The 16799-nt window shown below is 35.9% G+C and overlaps 1 protein-coding gene across 2 annotated transcripts in view; it reads right to left on the bottom strand.

The window, feature by feature from the left end:
* The window catches only part of LOC138332586 (uncharacterized), a 65763-nt gene that overhangs the window by 19807 nt on the left and 29157 nt on the right, over positions 1–16799 (bottom strand). For both annotated transcript variants that reach the window (XM_069280594.1, XM_069280589.1), the window contains exons 18-25: positions 10799–11812; positions 4921–5087; positions 4527–4659; positions 4052–4212; positions 3408–3462; positions 2463–2609; positions 843–962; positions 349–405 (exon numbers count right to left, since the gene is read on the bottom strand). In XM_069280594.1, coding sequence (XP_069136695.1) covers positions 349–405; positions 843–962; positions 2463–2609; positions 3408–3462; positions 4052–4212; positions 4527–4659; positions 4921–5087; positions 10799–11812 — 1854 coding nt within the window. The remainder of the gene's footprint in view (positions 1–348; positions 406–842; positions 963–2462; positions 2610–3407; positions 3463–4051; positions 4213–4526; positions 4660–4920; positions 5088–10798; positions 11813–16799) is intronic.

Genomic DNA, 16799 nt, shown 5'->3' on the forward strand with positions numbered 1-16799 from the left:
GAAATATTATTATGTATTTACAAAAAAAAGATGCATATACATACAGAAATAAATTATTGGTATTAGTAAATAGTAGTAAAGTTACACCCCAAAATAAATAAAAAGGTACATTTTTAATTGAGTTCTTAACTCAATCTTGTTTAATTTCATTCCTCGCTTAAAACTGAATGATAATAGTATAACCTGGAAAAGATTGCGGTTCCTCATGCATATTTGCTAGCTTAACAAAAAAAGAAACATCAAAAGGAAAACTGTGATTACTCCTTTCAAGCATTTCATTGTGATTTTATATATTGTTGTATATTCATGCATATATATTGCATTATCAAAGGCATTTAATCAACTTACAAAGTTCCATTTCTTCATCGCCTCCCCTTGCTATGTTACCTCCGGCAGCTGCTATGCCTATAAATTTTCAAAACAATCATCTTTTGTTGTATTGTCACTAGCATTAACTTTAAACCCACCATCGGTTTTAAGATATTATATCAGTTTGAGACATTTTCCTGTTATCATCGTGTCAATAATCACTACATGTGTCTAAAACGTCTTTATATAACGATACTTAAAAATTTCAGTATCGTAAAGACAGGCGACTTTCTAAAACTAAACACAAACATACATTTTACAAAAATATTAGGATGTGCATACATATCGTGACAATTTCATATCGTTATTCATTGTTGATAACTTTTTAAGAAAGTATTATTAAACAATTTAAACATTAATCGTGGCATTTGCTGATACTCAGAAAATAAAGTAAAAAGAAATAAGATGGTCTATCACCATGCTATAACAGTCACATATGAGTTTATGTTCCATAAGCTACAGACATTACTTACCGGCGTCTGGCCCAATTTCGTCCTCACTGTCCTCACCATCATCACAGAGAATTACTTCGTCAGTCTCTTCCTTGTCCATGATAATGTCCATTAAGTCCGTAGCTTTGAAGTCACGCCTCCCTTAAAATTATAGACAAAAAAATATTCGATATTTGTCATTTAATTTTCTCGTTTTCTCATTCACAAAAGCCTTTTCATTTTCTTCCACCCACATAATATAATCCACGTTGCGCCTGGTTGATTCCGAGTAAACGGTATTCCTACGCGTGAGAAACGACTTTCTATTATACTAAAAAATTACTTTCAAACCAAGAGTTGAACGACGAAACAAGTTCCACAATCCAATAATAGAAACCATAAAAACCCATGATGTTCAGCAAATATATATCATAGTATTACTAGTATTATAAAATACGTACGACACGTAAAGGAATTACCCGTTATCTTTTGAAAACAAGTGTAAAACCCGCGTAAACTAAGCATAACCAGACATACCCAGTCATGACGGTGAGTGAAATCACTATCAACTAACCTTCTCGTGTCGCTTTGAACATGATAATCGGTAAATACATCTTTTAGATCTTCCAAATCGAACCGTAATACTATTATAATAGTAAAACCTAACGACAACCTTGAAAAACAAAAACGCTTGAATAGTCGCTTATACTCTTCAAAATTGATATATTTCAACATAATTCCCTGCATGAAGGTTGCATGGTCTATGACTTTCTCTCTTTTTGTCATAAAAGCATTTAAAATGTTTTCCATGTTTTTCCTTACTTAAGTTTTAAACTTTCCGTATTTACACAGTTATTAAATATGTCAATATGTTTAAATAGACCGATAGTCTCCGAACTGTTCCGATATATTTCGATCTGTACGGGCATCGCCGTTCTTATTTACGTGATAAAACTCGGGAGGTTCTGATCTGTACGGGTATCCTAGTTGGTCACGTGATGCAACTCGGGTTTCCGATATTGCCCGAAGGTTTAAATTATGACGTTGATCTGTGGTCGCTTTTAAATTGCACGATATTTCCTATCTCCATCTGAATGGCGCTTTTATGGATCTAAATTATCATACATATGCATCCATATTATATTTTACAACAGTTTGTTACAGTGAAAATTACATGAAATATACGTTTTAAGAAGGAGTGTCAGTTTTGGTCCTCTGGAGGCCATGACCAATAACAAATCGAATTTATTTTTGAAATTGCCATTTAAAAAAATCAGGTCACTGTCACCTATTTTTGACAGCAAATTATATTTTCCATTTTGTTTTATTTCAACATATCAATGCCTAATAATTAATGGAAATCCTTCAAAAAGATCATTTGGTTCCATCAAAACTGGATCAAACAGGAAATTGCCCCTAGATTAATATATTTAATATACTGATTATTTGTTTGCACTATTAATGACGGCGCATTGGTACTTGTGGTTTTTATCAATATGTTCCGAAACGCCCCTGATCAATCGATCAATCATGTGGCGAAAACTCCAAAACAAACAATTGCAAATCTTATTCATATGATAGATATAAATATATAATCTGATATTCGTTTCCCATTATTTATTATACTCTTTTTCTATTTTTTTCTCTTCCCAAATGTATTACCTGTATTTTCGATGTAACAATTGATAACCATTCTGATGGTTGCCTTTGAGTAGCCCATACTTCGTACACTCTGGGCAGCAGCGGAATACAAAGGATTTCTCTGCTCCTTGATTCTACATGTATCGACATAACTCAATGTTTGAGGAGCTAAATCAGAAAAAAAAATGTATTAAAAAGATATTTTATTAGCACGTAGTTAATAGAGATACTTTTGTAACATTACAATGACGTAAGATATTAATGATCCCCGAACAAATGACTGTTGTTTATCATGTTTATCAAACTAGAATTGACTAATTTTCAAACTTTAAAAAAAATAACTAAAGAGAGTTTAAAAAAGCATAATAAATAACAGTCACGCGATCATTATCCCATAACCTAAACTCTATATTAATACCATAATGACAATTTCTCGTCTACATTCAGAGAAACGTACCACTATACAATGTGTCATTATATCGAAATAGAGAGCCAATATTATGTTGCTAAATACTTTAAATAAGCAACTTCAAAACTTTAAAAGAAAATGCGCTATGAAAAGAAGTCCTAAGTTGAAAGTCAATCGGAATCCAAGAGATGTTGGAGTTGACCAATCAGAGGCACCGTATGTGTTGACACACTGGGGTGTGTAAACATACAGTAAACGATAACCAGCTGCTATGTAATTTATCACATAGTTTTTCAATTGTGAAATATGCTTAGATATTGGATAAATATAGTTCCATGAGCAACTAGGAGATAAATGAATTTGATATAAAATTCACAAGTAATTAGAGAATCAAAACATTGTTATTGTTTTACAACCTATATTTAACGGAATTACAATTCATCATGATAAAAGTAATTTATAGCATAACTTCTTCTGTTTTAGATTGCAAATATTATCACGTTTCATTTTTTAAAACTATCGATGTAATTATGAGCCACGAGGATTATTACCATTACCTTCACTGGGTCGCGGTGCAGGCGGTGCTACTGGTGCTTGTTGTGCTATCCCAGGCTGTAATACAAATAATATACCCGACTCTTTACGTCTTTGTCACCAAACGCTAGACTAGCCCTCGTAACATTACATTATTTTGGTTGTTTGTGTTAGTACAGAACAAATAATATGAAGAATCATATATATCCACTTAATGATACCAAATGCCGAGTGTATCAATAACTCTTGTTTGGAGAATAACTGTGCTACATACGGAATGTAAACATTACAAATAGTAGGCATAAATAACAGCTTATCTGATAATTAATTCTATACAGACCTTATCTGATAATTAATTCTATACAGACCTTATCTGATAATTAATTCTATACAGACCTTATCTGATAATTAATTCTATACAGACCTTATCTGATAATTAATTCTATACAGACTGCATAGTTCATGAACGTGGTCAGCAATTTAACAACTCTAATTTAGTGGTTCAAAAAAGATGATATAAAATGATATGGGAAAAAAAATTAAAAAAAAAAATCATGAACTTTTAATTCATCAATTGATTGCTATAATCTAATTAAGATAACACAGGAATTCATCAATGTAAAATGCATTCCCCTAATTATTCGAGTACAACAATTATGATACTCACATTTCCAGTAGCAGATGCTTGGATGAAATCTATCCCTTTTATCTTCAACACAAATTTACAGAACGGAAACCAGCGGGCATGTTCTACCCAGGGGTCATCTTCCGGTTCCCACTCCCTGAGGCCTCCGTCACAATAATGACACCGTACGGTATCCCCATCGCCTGGTGGAATTTAATAACAGCACAGGACAGCGGCAATAAGTAACAACTCAAAGGAAATAGATCCAAAACTCTCTTTCAGTATCTGATAACATTTATGATATTATGTCCAATATCTAGACAATTCCTAATGTTCCCAGAGAGATAGTGTCTGGATAGGAGTGAGAATACCCTTTCATTGATCAATATAATTAATAATTTCAACTGATCACTCAAATCTCTGAAGTCAAACTCACAAAAAAGATAGAAATAAACTAGTTTGTTGATATTTAAAATAACCAAAGCATAGATTTGTTATTTAATTTCAAAGTACATACCCGTGTAAAAGAAACCAGCGGCTGCGAGCTGGTCTGGTGTCTGTAATACATTATCTCTAGGCCAATTCTCATGTCTGAATGTTCTTCGTCTTTCTTCGACCTGGGAATGCTGAGGATGCTTCGGTGTGTAAATCTAAAACAGGTCATCATATAGTTTTTTGATAAGAATTTTTAAAAGCCATATTCATTAAGACTAGGCAAAGATATACAACCTTGACCAAGTTGTTAAGTCAATTGAGATAAGTTTTATTTTACTCAAATACCAAGTGAGCTTACTTGCTTGCATTGATCCATATTAATGTGTTACCTATTATAACGATCAGATAGGAGTCGGACATGAATATAGAAATAAGCCTATGTTTATCATTTAAAAAAAGTTTCTGAGATAACACACCCTTGCCCATTGTGTCTGAATATTGTTGATGTAATCCTGTCCTTTCTGGTTCCTAAGGTACGGACACTCCGGACTATGTCTGGCATGTTCTACCCAAGGGTCATCATCTCGATCCCATTCTGCAAGTCCGATGTCGCAATAGAAACATCGCACTATATCTTCGGCCCCTACAACCAGCAAAATAACGACATTAAGGTAGGTCCATACAAATATTCCAGAATTGTGGAAAAATCGCATACGGATTTCCTTAAAACACCAAATTTGCAGAAAATCATAATAAAAGCAGGCATAAACCAGATATAATATCACAAAAACATATGAACTGATTTGCAATGGTTTTTTGCGGCATGATTTTCAAAAAGAAAGGTCAAATGTGGCCTATCTTAGCACTGGATGAAATGGGGGTAGGGTTGCACGTTACAAACGTCAAGCTTACAAAATTGTTAAAATTTGTTCGAGGAACCCATGTTTTTATATGATATTTAAAAAAGGTATTACCTTGGGCATATTATATACAAATATTGTGAAATTAACATGGGTTTTCATTTACTTTTTGGCATATTCATTGATTTTTTATGGGCGAAATTATGGCAAAACATGATAATTACGTTTATTATTTTTCTGGATTTTTTTACACTTCTCATTAGTCAAAAACATGCCACGTGATCACCGATAAAAAACTATATTGCACAATTTCTCCGGAAGTAGTTTATAGAACAAGAGGCCCATGGGCCTTAACGGTCACCCGAGTTCAGATACAGAATGAAACAAAGACATGCATATAAACACTATGTATTTGCCCATCAGGCCCTTGAAGTCAGTCAGTGATTTTATAAATTTGACTTTTTAATCTATGAAGCTTATTTGGTTCCATCAAATCTGTGAATTCAGAAGAACGATTTTTGAAATGTTATCCATTTTGACCCCTTTTGGCCCCATCCCTCTGGCCCCTGGGGGTCGGCCAGGACCAATATGGATATGATGTTAAAATGCTATCTCAGGCTAATAATTGTAACCCAGATTGACTAATTTCCTATGAAAACTAAGCAAATAATGTACCTAAATGTGTTTTTCCTATATAAACTATAGTAAATTTGACCCCCTCACCAAGGGAAAATCTGAGATCCCAGGGCCATGAAATTTTTGTAAAGGGCCTTAAGACCTTCCAATCTATCAAGAGTATCTGATTCCATCAAATCTGTGAATTCAAAAAGAAGATTTTTGAAATTACCATTTTGACCCCTTTTGGCTCCGCCCCTCTGGCCCCTGGGGGCCGGCCATGACCAATATGGATATGATGTTAAAATGCTATTTCAGACTAATAATTCTAACCCAGTTTGACTAATTTCCTATGAAAAATAGGCAAATAATGTTGATAAATGTGTTTTTCCTATATAAACTAAAGTAAACTTGACCCCCTCCCCATACGGAAACATGAGACCCCAGGGTCATATTATTCACAATTTTTGTAAAGGACTTTAAGACCTTTCCATCTATGCAGAGAATGTGATTCTACCAGTTCCAAAATTTTCAGAAGAAGATTTTTGAAGTTTTAGCCTATTTGCCCCTTTTGGTCGCGCCCCTCTGCCCCGAAGGGGTTGACCAGGACAATATAGATATAGTATTAAAATGTTATCTCAGGCTAATAATTCTAAACAAGTTTGACTAATTTCCTATGAAAATTGAGCAAAAAATGCTCATAAATGTGTTTTCCCTATATAAACTATAGTAAACTTGACCCCCTCCCCAGGGGGAAACGTGATACCCCAGGGTCATATAATTCACAATTTTCATAGAGGACCTTAAGACCTGTCCATCTATGAAGAGTATTTGATTCTACCATTTCCCAGTATTTTAAGAAGAAGATTTTTAAAGTTTTAGCCTATTTGCCCCTTTTGGCCCCGCCCCTCTGCCCAGAGGGGGTTGACCAGGACCAATATAGATATGATATTAAAATGTTATCTCAGGCTAATAATTCTAATCAAGTTTGACTCATTTCCTATGAAAATTGAGCAAAAAATGCTCATAAATGTGTTTTCCCTATATAAACTATAGTAAACTTGACCCCCTCCCCAGGGGGAAACGTGAGACCCCAGGGTCATATAATTCACAACTTTTATAGAGGACCTCAAGACCATTCCATCTATGAAGAGTATGTGATTCTACCATTTCCAGCATTTCAGAAGAAGATTTTTGAAGTTATAGCCTATTTGACCCCTTTTGACCCCGCCCTTAAGGCCCCTTGGGGTCAGTCATTGAACATTGGATAATAGGATTCAATGGCTATCTCATACTGATAATTCTGACAATATTTGACTCATTTCCTATTACAAATGTTCAAACAATACTCAAAAATGTGTTTTCCCTATATAAACTATAGTAAACTTAACCCCCTCCCCAGGGGGAAACCTGAGACCCCAGGGTCATATAATTCACAATTTTTGTAAAGGACCTTAGGACCTTTCTATCTATGAAGAGTATTTAATTCCATCACATCTGTGAGTGGAGAAGAAGATTTTTGAAATTTTAGTCAATTTTACCCCTTTGACCCCTCCCATAGCTCCCTGGGGGGTGGGGACCATATAATTCACAATTTTGATTGGCCTTATGCCTTAGAAGGTTTGTGCGAAATTCATTGAAATTGCTTCAGCAGTTTTGGAGAAGAAGTTGAAAATGTAAATTGTTTACGGACATACGACGGACGACGCACGACGCACGACGACGGACAAAAGGCGATTAGAATAGGTCACTTGAGACTTCGTCTCAGGTGACCTAAAAAGTATATTGCATGGTTATTTTTAGATAACGTTATCGTCTTCGTTACCCAAACGCTTAGTGTTCCTGGCGCTTTAAAACAAACGCTTTGATGACCTGACTTTGAAGCGTAACCACAAAATGTGACAGACGACGTTGATTGTTTCGGTTTCTAACAAAGATGATGATGACTTCCAGCTGATGACTACAGTTTGAACTTTTAAATTTTCAATATAAACAAACACAGTAGGAGAATAGGTAATAATCGAATAACATTCATTAAGCGTCTGGCGCCATTGAATAGTGAATACGTTTGATATTTATTTTTAAAATTCCGCCTAGGCTACTTACAACATTATGCCTAGGTTAATCCTACTGTATGTATACAATTTTTATTTTACGGAATGGAGTACTAAGCATAAGATATATAAAGTATCTTAATGTCAATCTGAATCTGTTAATATATGTTTGACGACGAAGTGTATTATTTCAACGGAAAACAAACTATACATTTAATTGACTGTGTCCTTAAGACATGGAGCTACATGTATAATGGATTACATGTACATGTATGCAATTTACAAACACGCATGCACCGGGTTCATGTAACAAAAGCTTGAAGTGCATCAATTGATACTGTTTTCATATGTTGTTTTTTAATTATACTTGTTACAAAATCATAGGATTGTAACTGTCATCACTAAGCAGAATTTACAATGCGATGCTCATTTAGTTTCACACTCATTTCAAAATGTAAACAAGAGGCCCAGAGGGCCTGTATCGCTCACCTGGTTTGTAATGCCAAGTAATATTCTGAATACAAGTTCATTATTGTTTCTTTTCTGAAGGAATTTGAATATTTACCTCTTATTCCCCTATTGGGCCCACTCTTTCTGCTCCAGGGGGTCAAACCCAAAATTTATACGAATTCTGTTAACCCCAAGGATGTTTCTGGCCAAATTTGGTTACAATCCATGCAGAACTCTTGGACAAGTAGCGATTTATAGGATTTACCTCTATTTCCCCTATTGGGCCCCGCCCCTCCTGCCCCCAGGGGGGTCAGACCCAAAATTTATACAAGTTCTGTTTCCCTACCCCAAAGGATGTTTGTGGCCAGCTTTGGTTACAATCAATGCAGAACTCTAGGACAGGTAGCGATATATAGGATTTACTTCTATTTCCCCTATTGTGCCCCGCCCCTCCTTCCCCCAGGTGGTCAGAGCCAAAATTTATACAAGTTCTGTTCCCCTTCCCCCAAGGATGTTTCTGGCCAAATTTGGTTACAATCCAATCAGAACTCTAGGACACGTAGCAATTTATAAGATTTACCTTTATTACCCCTATTGGGCCCTGCCTCTCCTGCCCCAGGGGGTCAGAGCCAAAATTTATACTAGTTCTGTTCCCCTTCCCCCAAGGATGTTTCTGGTCAAATTTGGTTACAATCCATCCAGAACTCTTGGACAAGTAGCGATTTATAGAATTTATTTCTATTTCCCCTATTGTGCCCCGCCCCTCCTTCCCCCAGGTGGTCAGAGCCAAAATTTATACAAGTTCTGTTCCCCTTCCCCCAATGATGTTTCTGGCCAAATATGGTTGCAATCCATCCAGACCTCTAGGACAAGTAGCGATTTATAGGATTTACCTTTATTACCCCTATTGGGCCCTGCCTTTCCTGCCCCAGGGGGTCAGAGTCAAAATGTATACAAGTTCTGTTCCCCTTCCCCCAAGGATGTTTCTGGCCAAATTTGGTTGCAATCCCTGCAGAACTCTAGGACAAGTAGCGATTTATAGGATTTACCTCTATTACGCCTATTGGGCCCCGCCCCTCTTGCCCCAGGGGGGTCTGGGTCACCATTGATGCAAAATCTGATCCCCTTCCCCTAAGGAAGTTTCTGGCCAAATTTGGTTGCAATCCCTGCAGAACTCTAGGACAAGTAGCGATTTATAGGATTTACCTCTATTACCCCTATTGGGCCCCGCCCCTCCTGTCCCAGGGGGGTCAGGGTCACCATTGATGCAAAATCTGATCCCCTTCCCCTAAGGAAGTTTCTGGCCAAATTTGGTTGCAATCCCTGCAGAACTCTAGGACAAGTAGCGATTTATAGGATTTACCTCTATTACCCCTATTGGGCCCCGCCCCTCCTGCCCCAGGGGGGTCAGGGTCACAATTTATGCAAAATCTGATCCCCTTCCCCTAAGGAAGTTTCTGACCAAATTTTGTTAAAATCCATGCAGTACTTTATGACACGTAGCGATTTAAAGGAAATGTTGACGGACGGACGGACGGACGACGGACGCCGCGCCATGGCAAAAGCTCACCGGCCCTTCGGGCCAGGTGAGCTAAAAATCCAGAAAAAATAATAAAACAATTATAGCCTTTTGATTTCGGTCAATACATGGTTATATCGCCCCAGAAAAATATCGATCTCGGACTACGTCCTCGGTCAATATTTTTTCTTTGGTCGATATAACCATGTATCGACCTCATCAAAATGATATATTTGTATAATAAAAACGGTCCTGGTAATTAAATACAAGAGTTTTGTATATTGTTATGTCGTTAGAAATCTAGGACAACAAATCAACAGGATCGAGACTACACTCACCCTAATATTACAGAAAACATAAATTTATGAATTTTTCTATTTTTGGCCAGTACATTTGCACGGATGGTATATTTCAAGCTCAATTATCACAAAAAGTAGTTGGAGAACACCAATTTTTCTTCACATATTTAAAATCTACATGAAAGTGCAAGAAAATAAGACGTGTTAGAAAAAAAATGACATGGGTTTTCCCAAAAGTATGGAGCTACCTTAAACATCCTCTTTGATGTTCAAGGCTTTACTTTTCTGTATCCAATCTCGGTTCATGTATTTAGACATATTTTTTATGGCCCGAGTAAATTAATTTAAGCTGCGAAAAGTTTTTTTTGTATACTTACAACAGCAATTCAGTCAGCCAGCGAGTCATTATCACAGTTGTGATCTTAAATCTATAATTTGGAATTCACAGTTCAAGGTTTATCAATCATATTCTGCAATTACTCAAAATGAAATAAAATTATTTCTGTCACATTCTGCTGCATCACCATTTTTGACTCTTGGTGAGAATACATACTTACCTGTGTAAAAGAAGCCAGCATTCACTAGACGATCGATATCATGTGCATTGCGATGAGGCCAATGAGTGTACGATTCACGACGGGCGTTGAGCTCTGTGTAACGAGCATTGCGTATCTGGTAAGGAACATCGCTTGCTTCCGCACCAACTACCATAGGCTCAATTTCTCTCACAGCTTCCCCGCTATAAGCCACATTATTACTATTTGGTACATTCAATGCTGTCCTGTCGAAGACCTCTCCAGTCCTTGGACGATCTGCAATACACGTGTCAGTTTGTCCACGCTCATGGTGCATCGGTGCATCAGCAATGTGGATGTTTCCAGCACTATTCCCTTGGGGTGCTTTTGAAGGTGTGTTATCCTGTCTCAGGTCGTCTCTGATCTCTCCTTGACCTATAGTATCTTTAAGTTTCGGGTCGTCCGTGGAAACCTGAGGGTCAGCAGAGGCTGTAGCACCTTCGATGGCGTAATCCGAAGCTGTATTCGATGAAGCTCCGGTTTCTCCACCATCAGTATTTCTCGAGTTAATTTGATTGAAAAATTCACATTCAGGAGAATTTTCCTGGTGAGCTTTTAGTGGTGTTCCATTCAAAGAAGACGCATCCAGCTCAAAGCCACACGCTGTACATATGACAGTAGCCGTTTGGGGATCTTTACAGGAAAAGCCAGCCTCCACCAAGGGGCCAGTACGGATGTTATGATGAGGCCAATGGCTGTAGCTTGATAACCGCGTCATTACATTCTGTACATAATACACATAAACGTTCCTCTGATAACACTGATGTCGAACGGGTTCAATCGATTCAATTGTTGATATTTTCTTCTGGGATTTCCTATTCAGCACTTTTTGTTTAGTGAATTCAAAGTCCTTCATACTTTTTAGCACATGTTTTGTTGTGAGCAGCAGGAAGTTCTTCCTTTCTTTTTCATTTGGACCTTCACCAAATAATATAATGCGTTCAAGTGTATCACGCTTCTGCATGGTATGTATGCCAGTTTCACCGTTTTCGATTTCTAAAATGAAAATTAACACAAAATTACACCTCGCCATGGAAGATGCCTACACAGTATTTTGAATTCAAAGGCAATTTATTTTCGTATAATTAATTCATAGCAGACAGGATTTAGGCTATGACTACAACATAAAAATTTCATAATAAATCTAATGAGATGTCACGAGAACAGTTTCGCCAAATGGGAACTGCGTCAAGTTTAAGACCTTCCTCCTTACTCCTTTCAAAGGAATATTGATTTCGGGAGATTACAATATCGTTTTGGCATTTTTTTGTCCAGTGCATGTGCGTACACGAGTACATGTATATTCATATCAACCAGAGAATTCAATACAGATAAGATAGAGTAATAACGGATATAATGATACCTAATTCTAAAAAACTAACATTATAATAACCAATTGATTGTGTATTTACGGGACACTTACCAATTTTGTGGGTTTTTTTTTGTTTTTGTTTGTTTTGTTTTTTTTAACAAAAGTAAGTTCAGGTCAACAAAATTTATACAATTCCCAAGCCTGTAATATCGCACTTGTCAGAAATAAGCCACACAATTGATTCTACAATGTATTATCAAATGTAAGTCAATTCTGTCAGTAGATTAAATATCATTCATACACCAAGTAGTATTCTGACAGAATCCATTTTATGAGACAGAATTGTATCTGTTGGTACAAAAATAAATAATGTCTTACAAAATCACTTATTCCAACAAAATAATGTTTTCATATAATATTATAGTATATTTGTAATGACCAAAACAAATTTTGTTATACAGAATAAGCTATCCGTGGATAGAATTAATTTCAGTGCACAAAATTGACTTTTGTGTCACAAATGAATTTTGTTACTCATTTGCATGACAAAATCAATTTGGATGGAACTTGGTATACGCTGGTGTATACCGTAGATAAACAGATTGTTGAAAGTTTAAAGTCCATGTTTCTGATGTCAAGAATACAGCTCTGTATGTGTACTAAATATTGGTGATATAAGTTTACCTGTATATGTTAGAAAATGTTGTCGTCACATGCTTGAGTGATTCCCATACGAGTCCGAACACACTGTCACTTTGTATGTTCAACCCAGGTTCTGGGGTCCAAGGTTCTATCAGGACTTAACTTGTCAATTTTACATAGATTATACCATTGAATGACAGAGACTAAAAGGCAGTGTAAATATGTATGATAGATATTTATTAGATTGTCCAGTGGCAGAAATCGCAGAGATCCCAGAGAGGAAGTTGTCCTTTCTCGGCTCTGGTCATACATTTCCTACTCATGACTAATAGTATCCTCATATACCTATAACTAGATGTGATATGTATTGAGCTGTGTGTGTTAGGTAGTGATATGTATTTAGCTGTGCGTGTTAGGTTGTGATATGTATTTAGCGGTGTATGTTAGGTAGTGATATGTATTTAGCTGTGTGTTGTGTAGTGATGTGTATTTAGCTGTGTGTGTTTGGTAGTGATATGTATTTAGTTGTGTGTGTTTGGTAGTGATGTGTATTTAGCTGTGTGTGTTTGGTAGTGATATGTATTTAGTTGTGTGTGTTTGGTAGTGATGTTTATTTAGCGGTGTATGTTAGGTATTGGTGTGTATTTAGATGTGTGTTGTGTAGTGATATGTATTTAGTTGTGTGTGTTTGGTAGTGATATGTATTTAGTTGTGTGTGTTTGGTAGTAATATGTATTTTTTAGCTGTGTGTGTTTGGTAGTGATATGTATTTAGTTGTGTGTGTTTGGTAGTGATATGTATTTAGCGGTGTATGTTAGGTATTGGTGTGTATTTAGATGTGTGTTTGGTAGTGATATATATGTAGCTGTGTGTGTTAGGTAGTGATGTGTATTTAGTTGTGTGTTTGGTAGTGATGTGTATTTAGCTGTTTGTGTTTGGTAGTGGTATGTATTTACCTGTGTGTGTATGGTAGTGATATGTATTTAGTTGTGTGTGTTTGGTAGTGATATGTATTTAGCTGTGTGTGTTTGGTAGTGATATGTATTTAGTTGTGTGTGTAAGGTAGTAATATGTATTTAGTTGTGTGTGTTTTGTAGTGATATGTATTTAGTTGTGTGTGTAAAGTTGTGATATGTATTTAGTTGTGTGTGTTTGGTAGTGATTTGTATTTAGTTGTGTGTGTTTGGTAGTGATATGTATTTAGCTGTGCGTGTTTGGTAGTGATATGTATTTAGTTGTGTGTGTTTGGTAGTGATGTGTATTTAGTTGTGTGTGTTTGGTAGTGATATGTATTTAGCTGTGCGTGTTTGGTAGTGATGTGTGTTTAGTTGTGTGTGTTTGGTAGTGATATGTATTTAGTTGTGTGTGTTTGGTAGTGATATGTGTTTAGCTGTGTGTGTTTGGTAGTGATATGTATTTAGTTGTGTGTGTTTGGTAGTGATATGTATTTAGTTGTGTGCGTTTGGTAGTGATATGTATTTAGCTGTGTGTTTGGTAGTGATATGTATTTAGCTGTGTGTGTTTGGTAGTGATATGTATTTAGTTGTGTGTGTTAGGTAGTGATGTGTATTTAGTTGGTGTGTGTTAGATAGTGATATGTATTTAGCTGTGTATGTTAGGTAGTGATGTGTATTTAGTTGGTGTGTGTTAGATAGTGATATGTATTTAGTTGTGTGTGTCTGGTAGTGATGTGTATTTAGTTGTGTGTGTTTGGTAGTGATATGTATTTAGCTGTGTGTTTGGTAGTGATATGTATTTAGCTGTGTGTGTTTGGTAGTGATATGTATTTAGCTGTGTGTGTTTGGTAGTGATATGTATTTAGTTGTGTGTGTTAGGTAGTGATGTGTATTTAGTTGGTGTGTGTTAGATAGTGATATGTATTTAGCTGTGTGTGTTTGGTAGTGATGTGTATTTAGTTGTGTGTGTTTGGTAGTGATATGTATTTAGCTGTGTGTGTTTGGTAGTTATATGTATTTAGTTGTGTGTGTTAGGTAGTGATGTGTATTTAGTTGTGTGTGTTAGGTAGTGATGTGTATTTAGTTGGTGTGTGTTAGATAGTGATATGTATTTAGTTGTGTGTGTTTGGTAGTGATGTGTATTTAGTTGTGTGTGTTAGGTAGTGATATGTGTTTAGCTGTGTGTGTTTTGTAGTGATATGTACTCGTATTTAGCTGTGTGTGTTTGGTAGTGATATGTATTTAGTTGTGTGTGTTAGATAGATATGTATTTAGCTGTGTGTGTTTTGTAGTGATATGTACTCGTATTTAGCTGTGTGTGTTTGGTAGTGATGTGTGTTTAGCTGTGTGTGTTGTGTAGTGATATGTATTTAGTTGTGTGTGTTTGGTAGTGATGTGTATTTAGTTGTGTGTGTTTGGTAGTGATATGTATTTAGCTGTGTGTGTTTGGTAGTGATATGTATTTAGTTGTGTGTGTTAGGTAGTGATGTGTATTTAGTTGTGTGTGTTAGATAGTGATATGTATTTAGCTGTGTGTGTTAGGTAGTGATGTGTATTTAGTTGGTGTGTGTTAGATAGTGATATGTATTTAGTTGTGTGTGTTTGGTAGTGATGTGTATTTAGTTGTGTGTGTTTGGTAGTGATATGTATTTAGCTGTGTGTGTTTGGTAGTGATATGTATTTAGCTGTGTGTGTTTGGTAGTGATATGTATTTAGCTGTGTGTGTTTGGTAGTGATATGTATTTAGTTGTGTGTGTTAGATAGTGATGTGTATTTAGTTGGTGTGTGTTAGATAGTGATATGTATTTAGCTGTGTGTGTTTGGTAGTGATGTGTATTTAGTTGTTTGTGTTTGGTAGTGATATGTATTTAGCTGTGTGTGTTTGGTAGTTATATGTATTTAGTTGTGTGTGTTAGGTAGTGATGTGTATTTAGTTGTGTGTGTTAGGTAGTGATGTGTATTTAGTTGGTGTGTGTTAGATAGTGATATGTATTTAGTTGTGTGTGTAAGGTAGTAATATGTATTTAGTTGTGTGTGTTTTGTAGTGATATGTATTTAGTTGTGTGTGTAAAGTTGTGATATGTATTTAGTTGTGTGTGTTTGGTAGTGATTTGTATTTAGTTGTGTGTGTTTGGTAGTGATATGTATTTAGCTGTGTGTGTTTGGTAGTGATATGTATTTAGTTGTGTGTGTTTGGTAGTGATGTGTATTTAGTTGTGTGTGTTTGGTAGTGATATGTATTTAGCTGTGCGTGTTTGGTAGTGATGTGTGTTTAGTTGTGTGTGTTTGGTAGTGATATGTATTTAGTTGTGTGTGTTTGGTAGTGATATGTGTTTAGCTGTGTGTGTTTGGTAGTGATATGTATTTAGTTGTGTGTGTTTGGTAGTGATATGTATTTAGTTGTGTGTGTTTGGTAGTGATATGTATTTAGTTGTGTGTGTTTGGTAGTGATATGTATTTAGCTGTGTGTGTTTGGTAGTGATATGTATTTAGTTGTGTGTGTTTGGTAGTGATGTGTATTTAGTTGTGTGTGTTTGGTAGTGATATGTATTTAGTTGTGTGTGTTTGGTAGTGATGTGTATTTAGTTGTGTGTGTTAGATAGTGATATGTATTTAGTTGTGTGTGTTTGGTAGTGATGTGTATTTAGTTGTGTGTGTTTGGTAGTGATATGTATTTAGCTGTGTGTTTGGTAGTGATATGTATTTAGCTGTGTGTGTTTGGTAGTGATATGTATTTAGCTGTGTGTGTTTGGTAGTGATATGTATTTAGTTTGTGTGTGTTAGGTAGTGATGTGTATTTAGTTGGTGTGTGTTAGATAGTGATATGTATTTAGCTGTGTGTGTTTGGTAGTGATGTGTATTTAGTTGTTTGTGTTTGGTAGTGATATGTATTTAGCTGTGTGTGTTTGGTAGTTATATGTATTTAGTTGTGTGTGTTAGGTAGTGATGTGTATTTAGTTGTGTGTGTTAGGTAGTGATGTGTATTTAGTTGGTGTGTGTTAGATAGTGATATGTATTTAGTTGTGTGTGTTTGGTAGTGATGTGTATTTAGTTGTGTGTGTTAGGTAGTGAT

The sequence above is a fragment of the Argopecten irradians genome, chromosome 1 (assembly GCF_041381155.1).
Source record: "Argopecten irradians isolate NY chromosome 1, Ai_NY, whole genome shotgun sequence".
In the NCBI taxonomy this organism is placed as follows: Eukaryota; Metazoa; Mollusca; class Bivalvia; order Pectinida; family Pectinidae; genus Argopecten; species Argopecten irradians.